This window comes from Rhinoderma darwinii, chromosome 11 (assembly GCF_050947455.1).
Source record: "Rhinoderma darwinii isolate aRhiDar2 chromosome 11, aRhiDar2.hap1, whole genome shotgun sequence".
Classification (NCBI taxonomy): Eukaryota; Metazoa; Chordata; class Amphibia; order Anura; family Rhinodermatidae; genus Rhinoderma; species Rhinoderma darwinii.
This window is the reverse complement of record NC_134697.1, coordinates 88,160,353-88,171,758: the sequence shown is the minus strand read 5'-3', so window position 1 is coordinate 88,171,758 and position 11,406 is coordinate 88,160,353. Positions and strand designations below refer to the sequence as shown.

Sequence of the window (11,406 nt, the reverse complement as noted above, 5' to 3'; positions counted from 1 at the left end):
CACATTGGAGGCGTTTTTTCAGATGTAATTCGAGGCGTAAAACGCCTCCATTACGTCTGAAAATAGGTCGTGTGAACCCAGCCTAATGCATAGCTATAGACAGTATTTTATCGTTCACTACAAAACCAAAGCCTATGTCTAGTCCCAGCCTCGTTCTGCAGGACCTGACATGTGGAGATCAGGGCTGTAGTCGCTTTGTGTATACAATGGCTTCAACAGAGGCTTCAGGACCTTTGATGATGTCATAGGCATGTGATCAGTCACGTGTGGGGAAGTCTTGGAGCCACATGATCAGGTAGTGTGAGGTTTAGACCCTATGATGTGGGTGTGATAGTGCTTACAGTTTTATTTTCTCAGTGTAGACAGGACTCTGCTGTGGCTATGAGTGTAGACAGGACTCTGCTGTGGTTATGAGTGTAGACAGGACTCTGCTGGGGGTTATGAGTGTAGACAGGACTCTGCTGTGGTTATGAGTGTAGACAGGACTCTGCTGTGGTTATGTGTGTAGACAGGACTCTGCTGCGGGTTATGAGAGTAGACAGGACTCTGCTGGGGGGGGTTATGAGTGTAGACAGGACTCTGCTGTGGTTATGAGTGTAGACAGGACTCTGCTGTGGTTATGAGTGTAGACAGGACTCTGCTGGGGGGGGGGGGGTTATGAGTGTAGACAGGACTCTGCTGTGGTTATGAGTGTAAACAGGACTCTGCTGGGGGGAGTTATGAGTGTAGACAGGACTCTACTGGGGGGGGTTATGAGTGTAGACAGGACTCTGCTGGGGGGGGGTTATGAGTGTAGACAGGACTCTGCTGGGGGGGGTTATGAGTGTAGACAGGACTCTGCTGGGGGGGGGGTTATGAGTGTAGACAGGACTCTGCTGGGGGGGTTATGAGTGTAGACAGGACTCTTCTGGGGGGGGGTTATGAGTGTAGACAGGACTCTGCTGGGGGGGGTTATGAGTGTAGACAGGACTCTGCTGGGGGGGTTATGAGTGTAGACAGGACTCTGCTGGGGGGGGGGTTATGAGTGTAGACAGGACTCTGCTGGGGGGGTTATGAGTGTAGACAGGACTCTGCTGGGGGGGTTATGAGTGTAGACAGGACTCTTCTGGGGGAGGTTATGAGTGTAGACAGGACTCTGCTGGGGGGGGGGGGTTATGAGTGTAGACAGGACTCTGCTGGGGGTTAGGAGTGTAGACAGGACTCTGCTGTGGTTATGAGTGTAGACAGGACTCTGCTGTGGTTATGAGTGTAGACAGGACTCTGCTGTGGTTATGAGTGTAGACCGGAATCTGCTGGGGGGGTTATGAGTGTAGACAGGACTCTTCTAGGGGGGTTATGAGTGTAGACAGGACTCTGCTGGGGGGGGGGGTTATGAGTGTAGACAGGACTCTGCTGGGGGTTAGGAGTGTAGACAGGACTCTGCTGTGGTTATGAGTGTAGACAGGACTCTGCTGTGGTTATGAGTGTAGACAGGACTCTGCTGTGGTAATGAGTGTAGACAAGACTCTGCTGGGGGTTATGAGTGTAGACAGGATTTTGAGAGCGTCTGGTAGACGCCGTCCACTTCACATCCTAACGATTATCAGCGATTGTGATAAAGACCTAGGTGAGGTCGAAACGTCAGAAATATCGCTTGGAAAAGTTGAAAAAGAAAATCGTGTATGAATTATTTCATAATAAAATCATCTTGTAAATATCTCGGAAAAATCATTGGAGTGCTTCTAGGTTTTCGTGGTTATGAGTGTAGACAGGACTCTGCTGCGGGTTATGAGAGTAGACAGGACTCTGCTGGGGGGGTTATGAGTGTAGACAGGACTCTGCTGGGGGTTAGGAGTGTAGACAGGACTCTGCTGTGGTTATGAGTGTAGACAGGACTCTGCTGTGGTTATGAGTGTAGACAGGACTCTGCTGTGGTAATGAGTGTAGACAAGACTCTGCTGGGGGTTATGAGTGTAGACAGGACTCTGCTGTGGTTATGAGTGTAGACAGGACTCTGCTGTGGTTATGAGTGTAGACAGGACTCTGCTGCGGGTTATGAGAGTAGACAGGACTCTGCTGGGGGGGGGTTATGAGTGTAGACAGGACTCTGCTGTGGTTATGAGTGTAGACAGGACTCTGCTGTGGTTATGAGTGTGGTTTAGGATTTATCCATATAGCATTATATAAGTAACCTAGAGCTGTGTGTGAGTAATGTCCATGTGATCTGCGCGTCTGTATAATACGTGTAACGTGCGTGCGGCACAGCTATGCGTGTCTTTGTGCTGTGTGCGCGGAAGATCCCTCCCAACCGTCCTGGATTCAGCGGGACACTCCCAGATTTTGGGTGGTGTCCTGCTGTCTCCGGCGGCCGGTGGTATGCCCGGTGTCAACTGTATCTCCGTCTTCAGGACGCAGATACAGTTGAACCCAAATGCTGAAGCAGGGAACCGTCCGGAGAAGCTGTATTAACCCTATACTGCAGCACTTCAACCGCCATACTGCAACCCTTTCACTGCCATGCAGCTGCAATTCTTGATTAACCCCTTAGTTACAGGGCTAGTTAGAGCCAGGTGGGGGGTGGGACATAGAAGCAAGCGTGAGTGTACTGTATTTTGTATGTATGTTTAGGTACGTGGGTAGGTACTGGCTAGGATTGTACAGGTAATTTTGTGGTGTGTAGTTAATACTGTGTCACGTGTAGTGTTAGTATACTCCATATATTAACTGTTATATGTATTGAGGTATACCGATACTATACCGTGAATATTCACTGTGTTGTGTGTTTTGTGCTTTATATCTTGGTGTGCTTTGTAATAGTAATAAACCTTTATTTGCTATACGCTTGTGTCGTGAATGACCCATTAATTTATATGGTTGACGGACACCTTCCCATATTTACAGGAAGGTATCCGTGTCCTTTTTTTGTTTGTTTTATGGCTCGTGCTCCCATACTTTATAATGGGAACACGACCTACAAATGCGGATCGCTGTCCGCGGCTGGCTGTGCCTGTAATCACGGACATGATTACGGGCACGGTCGTGTGCATGGGGCCTTAGTAACAAGGAAAATAGATAAGCGTATTACAAAGGAAAAGGTAGGGGAGCGAGGCACAACCCTAGTGACCCTAATAAAAGAAGGTAGTAAGAGTGGGAGACACGAACCAGTGAACCTCACTAAATACGAGCCCTTTTACAGTGCCCAAACCTGAGCACAATATTCCATATGTAGGCTGAATGTCGATTTGTATATCCATGCATAGAAACGAAATACGTTTGGAGCATACATTGCTCAGGCGTTTTACGCCTCGAATTACGCCTAAAAAAACCGGCTCCTTTACGCCTACAAACATCTGCCCATTGCCTGCAATGGGTTTTACGGTGTTCTGTTCCCACGAGGTGTAATTTTACGCGTTACTGTCAAATTACGGCGCGTAAAAAGACGCCCGTGAAAAAGAAGTGCAGGTCACTTCTTGAGACGTTTTTGGAGCCGTTTTTCATTGACTCTATGGAAAACAGCTCCAAAAACGGCCGTTAGAAATGCCTCGAAAATCGTGAGTGGCTACAAAAACGTCTGAAGATCAGGAGCTGTTTTCGCCTGAAAACAGCTCAGTATTTTCTGAGACGTTTTTGGTAACTACGTGTGAATATACCCTTAGGGTAAATTCACACCTAGCGTAAATACCGCGGATAATCTGCAACATAATACCGTAACTGCAAAGTGGATGAGATTTGAACAAATGTCATCCACACGCTGTGTAAACGCATTGTCAATTGTATTTGCGTAAATGCTGCTTATTCATTGCGGGATTTCCCCGTTGAATTGAATGGGGAGATAAAACCCGCAATAAATAGCGTATGTTGCGTTTTTTTGTGGCGGAATCAGAACCCCTGCAAAAAACGCGACTCAGAAAAATAAAAACATTTTATACTTACCCAGAAGTCTGTGTTTCTTCATCCAGGCCGGCCTCCAGAGATGTTGATTCATCCCATGTGACCGCTGCAGCCAATCACTGGCTGCAGCGGTCACATGGGATGAAACGTCATCTCAGGCCTGCAGGACGTCTGAGGGACGCGTCGCCATGGTAAGTATCCATTGTTTTTTTATCTGTGCAGTTTTCCGCAGTGGACATTCCGCCCAAAAAAAACACCCCAATTTGGTGTGTTTTTTCGTACAGAATTCCCTACGGCGCACAGGGGATACGATGTGTACTTTTACGCAGCCTATCCACCCTGTGTGGACACACACCCTCAAAGTGTTGAATTCTAGTAGTAGAGGTTGATAGGCCTTAGGGGTTTATGCCACCGCTTTACTCTTTTTTTTGTTTCTCTAAATATCTTCTTGCATCATAGATTCCCCCCACTAAAGAGTCCTCTTTTATAAGGCAATGGCACTCTGCTCGACCAATATACCAGATAAGGGAAAATCGGCTGAGAACATATTAAACCTCACCCTGGAGATTATCCACCTGCTGACTGGAGAGGTGAGGGATTCTGGGAATTATGTAACATGATGTCATATCATTATGATAGAAGAGGGACATGACTGTAGGGGATTCTGGGAATGGCAGCTACAGTATATTGGTGTCACTTTTCATACCCAGGACTACAGAGTAGTGAAGAAGACACCTGGTGAGTGTATGACCCTCAACAGCCTTCCCCATGTGTCAGAAGTATGGAGCAGGATCCAGCTCCCCATTATAGACCCTCCACCTCACTCACAAATAGTTGAGAGAAACAATGAGCAGAAGGTCCTAGAACTCGCCAACAAAATCATTCATCAGCTGACTGGAGAGGTGAGGACCATCGGGAATGCTGGGACATTATATAGTAACGCCATGAAGGTGTCGCGATGATGACTGTCTCATCTTGTGTCAGGTTCCTATAAGGTGTCAGGATGTCACCGTCTATTTCTCCATGGAGGAGTGGGAGTATATAGAAGAACACAAGGATCAGTACAAGGACGTCATCATGGAGAACCACCGGCCCCTCATATTATCGGGTAAGAGGAGACTATTATTGATTGTGGGAAGATCAGTTTTGAGGGTCACCTAGATTCTCTCATGATCACATCTACACAATGCATTCTGCCTTTATAGTCCAACGGAGCCAGTCCTCCAGAAACAGAAACTTTTCAACATTCCTTGTAGTTCCACTTTGTGACGCTGGAGGTCTAGGTAGTTAAAGCCAAGCCCAATATATAGCGCAAGATGGCGCGGGTTCAGGAACTAAGCCTGCACCAACCGCAGCAGGTGTCCGTTGTATATTGCAGCTAGCACTCTGCTGTAGTGGCCGGGATTCAAGATATCCCCAATACCGAACATTTAACCCCTTTGATTTTGCCGTCAATAGTGACCGTGGCATCGAAGCACTTAGATGTGATCGCAGGGTGCCCGCCTCTCAGTCTGACTCCTTCTCCGATAATGGGCGGTGTGTGGCTATTCTCAGCTAATTTACATAGGACTTTGGAGGTGATTTTTTTTTTTACAGGATCCAGCTCCCCATTATAGACCCTCCACCACACTCACAAATAGTTGAGAGAAACAATGAGCAGAAGGTCCTAGAACTCGCCAATAAGATCATTCCGGCAATTTTTAACACAAAAGAGGGAAATCTAAGAACGATATTTCATACCCCTCCTGAGGGTGCGGTGGGTTAAGTGGTGAAAATGCTGGTGTCCGGTTTCCTTTAGAATAGTCCATGCAGGGAGATCCGGGGCAGGCTAAGAAGCCATGTATGTCAGCTTTGACCGGCCACTGATTGGCTGAAGTGGTTACACCATGTGACCGCTACAGCCAGTCAGAGAAGAAGTGAGTTGTTGGCAATACGGTTTGTCTTTTTATATTGGTATGATGATGGTCGGATTGGAAAAAGACATGTATCCATCCAGTTCAACCTATTATCCAACAGTTTTGAAAGCAAAACCCCCACCTAAGACGTAGTCAACAATTGCCTCAGTGACCTAATTACCGCTGTAGCAGCCATAGCAGCTGCTATAGGGCCCGCGGCATGAGGGGGCCCGTGCCACCCACCCAACACATAACATTATGTACAGGGCTATGTAAAGAAAGAGTATGAGACCGATCTTTCAGATCTTTGTACTGATCTATTGAACATTCACGTTTTATTCGCATTTTTCAAAGATAATAAGAGAGGGAAGGGGATGAGACTAAATGGAAAAAAATGAAACCAGAAAGACAATTGCCCAGCGTAAGAGTATCCAAACTACAATACACCTGACGCAGCAGGAAAAAAAGATCAGGGCAATAAGAGGGAGATAATAACCTAATCGGGAAAGCCAGCCCGATAAACGAAACCAAGCAAGAGTATCACGGAAGACCGCCATGTAAAAGTCGAAAGTCACAGTTGCTCAGGAGCAAAAGAAGGGCAGAGGAGAAGGGCTAAGGAGAGAGTTTATTGCCATGTAAAGTCGTTACTACCCATCTAGTGTAACAGAAGGTCAAGTAAACGCTCTATATTCCAGTGTAGAGAGAAAGTCCAGCCAAGGTCTTCATTTCTGAGGATGCCTTAAAATCAGCCACAAGTTCCTCCAGTCTCTGTAGATGTAGTATTTCTTTAAGCCCTTTTGTTGCGGTGGAGGACCAAGAGTTCTTCCAGAGAGTTGGAATTTCTATCCAGGCAGCTAAAAGGAGAAATCCTAAGAAGACTCTTGGATAGTAGTTTCAAGGAACCGAGAGATCATGGAAAGCAGGAGGACTGAAGAGTTATTTGGAATGGAGATGCTGGGAATTTTACCAATCCGATCCACTACCTTAACCCTTAACACTTGTAGAGGAGGACATTCTCACCATATAAGTGATATCTTGTCCTGATCCAGTAAGTGACCCCAGCGGCGGTCCGAGATTGCCGGGAAAGAGAAGATGTAAAACTGCAGAGACTCTGTACCAACTAGTTACAATTAGAGACTTTATGACAGCGGGTAAAGGATTTTATCCGTTGCGTTAAAGAGAATGTGCAGTTGAGCTCCTTTTCCCAACTGGTTAAGAATGTGGGAGTAGTAGCTAAAGTGCAGTTAAACGTTTGACAAACTTCTGACATGTCATAGTGACATGTCAGAAGTTTGTATTGGTGGGGGTCCGAGCACTGAGACCCCCACCAATCTCTAGAACGAAGCTTTTGAAGCTCTCGTGTGAACGTTGAGCCACTTCGTGTCTGTTCGGCTTTTTCCGGAAATATATGTATCGGTGTACAAACTCAATAGAAAGTCTATGAGCCCGTACTCCGATACATCGGCATTCCGGATAAAGCCGAACAGACACGAGGCGGCTGAGTGCTCACACGAGCGCTTCAGCTGCTTCGTTCTAGCGATTGGTGGGGGTCTCAGTGCTCGGACCCCCACCAATCCAAACTTCTGACATGACACTATGACATGTCAGAAGTTTGTCAAACGTTTAGCTACACTTTAAATTGTTTAATATTAAATCGTACATGGTTGGGGATGTAGTTGAGGTACAGAGGGTCTCAAAAGGAGTAAGTAAGCGTTGCTGATGGAGATTTATTAGCATCATAAAAATGTCTCAGTTGGAGGTATTCCAGGAATGTTCTCGAGGATCAGGCACGAAGTCCGCGTATGGCCTCAGAGATGTTCCATGAAGAGCATGAAATTTCACCTTTCAAGTTATGGGAGTTAAAGGGCCATTCATAAAGTATAGGCCAGTTTTTGAAAGATATAGTTTACAAATGGTCCCCATGGAAACCTCCCTGACCTACTTACGAGTTCAACTCACTCCCTCCTATACGTCGGCTTACAAGGCTAATTTCCCCTCTCTGTTTGTAGAATTACGTCAGCTAATGGCTAGGTGGGATCCTCTTCCCATGTCATTTTTTGGGCGCATAGCGGTGGTCAAAATGACCTTGCTCCCTAAATTACTGTACTACTTTGAGACTCTGCCAGTAGCGGTACCTATGAGGGAATTGCGGGCCATGCAGTCTTCCATCCTCAGGTTCATATGGCACTCCGGCAGACATCGAATTCCGAAATCAGTCTTATTATCTGGTCGATCTGCGGGTGGGCTATCAGTCCCTGATGGGGTGAAATACTACTGGCACACCTCAGTCGCATACCCAGTTGGGTGTCTTTAAGGGCTTACAACAAGTGGACCGAAATAGAGAAGCTATGGATGGCCCCGGTTCACCCAAACTCCTTGTTATGGGGCGACCCACTGGTAATGCCGTCTGCATCTCTATTAGGTCCCATGAGATTTCAAAAAGAGGTGTGGGAAACCTGTAAAAAACACTTTCATTTTGCGTCGGGTTGCCCGCCCCTGACTTCAGTACTCTACACTCCCACTATTCCGGGCGGCACTACCCCCAGAATGGTCCGATTGTGGGCGGGAATTGAGGTATTTCACTTGGCTGACATGGTTGATCCCCATACGTTAGAGCTTCACCCGTTCTCATACTTTCAAAAACATCATAATGTCCCCTCCTCTGCATTTTTTCACTATCTTCAGATCAGATATTACATGCAGCAAACTTTCAGATCCACAAGGGTCACTACACCTACAAGCTTCGAAAGGTTATGTCGGTATGCTACCACCACTAGGGGGCTTATTTCCGCCATTTATGCAATACTGCTATCCCCGGAGGGTTCCCCTCCACCTGGGCATAGGTACATGTTGAAGTGAGAGTCCTTGCTGAATAAATCTATCCCTCTCTCATTATGGCAGATTATCTGGTCGCAAGCAGCTAAAACCTCCATCTGCACTGCATATAAAGAAAACCAATATAAAATTCTTATGTTTTGGTACCATACCCCTGCCTTTCTGCATAGCTTCAATCCGGGTATTCCATCGGATTGCTGGCGATGTAGAAATCAGAGAGGGGACCTGTTCCATATTTTCTGGAGCTGTTCGTTGGTACAACAGTATTGGTTGGAGGTTAAGAATTTGGCATTGGCGGTGTTGCAACAGGATATTCCTCTAGACCCTCTTCATTACCTCCTGAACGTCCCCCCTAGGTCTTTGGGGAAATCATTAGCCCGACTCTTTCGACACTTTCTCACTGCCGCTAAGACGTTGATAGCCTGGAAATGGAGACAGACAACCCCTCCCTCTCACATCGACTTAGTAACTAGAATCAGGGAAATACGTACAATGGAATATATGACGGCCTCTATTGACAATGAACTGGATAGGTTCAAAGTGGTGTGGGACCCGTGGGACAAGTACTGGCTACGGGTATCCCAAGATTAGGTTGTTGGTTGAGCTCCGACTATCCCTCACCCTCTTTATCCCCTGTGTCTTTTCCCTGATGTCTTGTTTGTCTATTGAAATTTACTATTTTGTCATGTGAACTGCATGGCCTTCCATGCATCTCTAAGCCATGTGTATATTTTGAAAATTTTCAATAAAAACACAGTTGAAACCAAATGGTCACCATGTGAAAGGAAATGCTATGAAAGGAAATGCCTGCAGTCCGGTCCCTGACCACATTTTTTTGCGCATCCAAGGGATCTCCATCAGATCTCTGCACTGATCTTTGATATATTTATACTGTATATTAGTAATTACGTCACCAATTGGCATCCTTTGCTCAACACTAAATTTCGCTAATCTTCCTGGGTACTGTAATGAATTCATCCTCTTAATTCAGAGTGTTGCCCATCTCAGAATCTGCTCTAATCAGCTGCGTCTTTCTTATACAATGGTGCTCAAAACTGTACACCGTTATCGGTACATGTAGTCTGACAAGGGGTTTATATAAGGGGAAAAATGATGTTCTCATCCTGTACCTCTAAGTGGAATGCAAAATTTTTATAAATTGGCAGCAGCTACCTGGCACTGACTTCTAAAGTTCATCTTGCCATCTACTAACACCCTCAAGTACTTTTCCATGTCCCTTTTTCTCAGCAGTTTACCAGTTATTATGTTGTGGTGAAATATGTTTCTTTATCCTAACATGTATTTTGAATCTGATTGTACTTCCAGCAGATGATCGTGGCAAACTCTCAGAGGAACATCCCTTATTTCCAGAACTTAAAAATATTCCTCACCATACTTCTGAAAACTCCATTACCCCAATTACACCCTTAGTCCTTTTCAGCAGAGATCTGTTATGTGATCCAACTAACCACAAGGAACCTTCATCTGATCAATCGCAGATTGTTAAACAAGATTCAAGTTGTAGAGAGGGTAAAATATTTCCGTGTTCTGAATGTGGGAGACATTATAAATCTATCTCTAATCTTTCCATGCACATGAGAATCCACAGAAATGAGAGGCCATATTCATGTTTGGAATGTGGAAAATGTTTTACTTCGAAATCAATCCTTGTTGGTCATCACAAAGTTCACACAGGGGAGAAGCCATTTTTATGTACAGAATGTGGGAAATGTTTTACCAAGAAATCAGCTGTTGTGGAACACCAGAGAAGTCACACAGGAGAGAAGCCATATTCGTGTTTAGAATGTGGTAAAAGATTCTCTAGGAAATCAAATCTTGTCGAACATCAGAGAATTCACACGGGCGAGAAACCATATTCATGTTCAGAATGTAGGAAATGTTTTATAGCCAAATATCATCTCGAGACGCATCAAATAACTCACACAGGACTGAAACCATTTACATGTTCGGAATGTGGTAGATGTTTTACCAGAAAATGGCTTCTCAAGAGACATCTGAGAACGCACAAGTAGTAGCAATTTTCATTTTCAAATTGGGGAACTATTTTTATTCAAATTAGAATTAGCTGAAAATCAGAAAAGTCACATGGTGCAAGTCATAAAGGTACAGACTGTAGGAACTGTTTTATTCACAAGGTTCTCTGGCATTTGAGTTGGTTATTCATTTTAACTAATTTTGGGCATCTTGCGCCGTATCAATAAAGATTAAGGAATTCGGTCATCTCGACAAGTAGATCGCCTCACAAAGGACGGAGGGATTTTAGATGAATCCAGTGAAGGAGTTTTTGTTTATTTAGGAGGGGGTTTTTTTTTTTTTTGTTTTTTTGCATCTGGATGTAGAAAGGGTCTAGAACTGTGGTTTTCGAACTGAGGTGGTGGGTCAGGCCTGGCCGCTACACAATTTTGTTTGGAGTGACCATATGCTGATCTCTTCTGCTGCACAGGCCTTTCGCTGGCTGTAAAAATATATCTGATTTAGCAACTTTATTTGCTCATTTGATACTTTTCTTAATTTTATACTGGATTCTGGAGAAAAAAATAAAATATAAATTGAACAATATTTTAAATTTTGTCATTGATGTTGATCACCAGTGAGGCACAACGCATCCACGCAATCCTACTGTCCCCAGTAAAAAAAAAAAAAGCTTGAGAAGCGCTGGTCTAGAACGGATACAGATAAGAACCTGCAACTATATCATCAAACAAGCAGTGCTTGATATTTAGGATTTGTGAGAGACCGAGGTTAATTTCTATGAATTGTAATGCAGCCCTCAAAGACTGTTCTA

General features: G+C 45.0%; 1 protein-coding gene across 2 annotated transcripts; it reads left to right on the top strand.

Annotated features, from left to right (window-relative positions):
* Positions 1 to 241: 241 nt before the first annotated feature.
* Positions 242 to 11,178, top strand: LOC142663735 (gastrula zinc finger protein XlCGF66.1-like). Of its 2 annotated transcripts, none has more exons than XM_075842554.1 (5): positions 242 to 295; positions 4,330 to 4,460; positions 4,581 to 4,772; positions 4,855 to 4,978; positions 9,930 to 11,178. In XM_075842554.1, exons 2-5 carry the CDS (start codon positions 4,365 to 4,367, stop codon positions 10,631 to 10,633), a joined length of 1,116 nt encoding a protein of 371 aa, XP_075698669.1. In that variant the 5' UTR covers positions 242 to 295; positions 4,330 to 4,364; the 3' UTR covers positions 10,634 to 11,178. The 2 variants fall into 2 exon arrangements, with proteins under 2 accessions (XP_075698669.1, XP_075698668.1); XM_075842553.1 differs by having other exon boundaries at positions 9,927 to 11,178.
* The last annotated feature ends 228 nt before the right edge of the window (positions 11,179 to 11,406 follow it).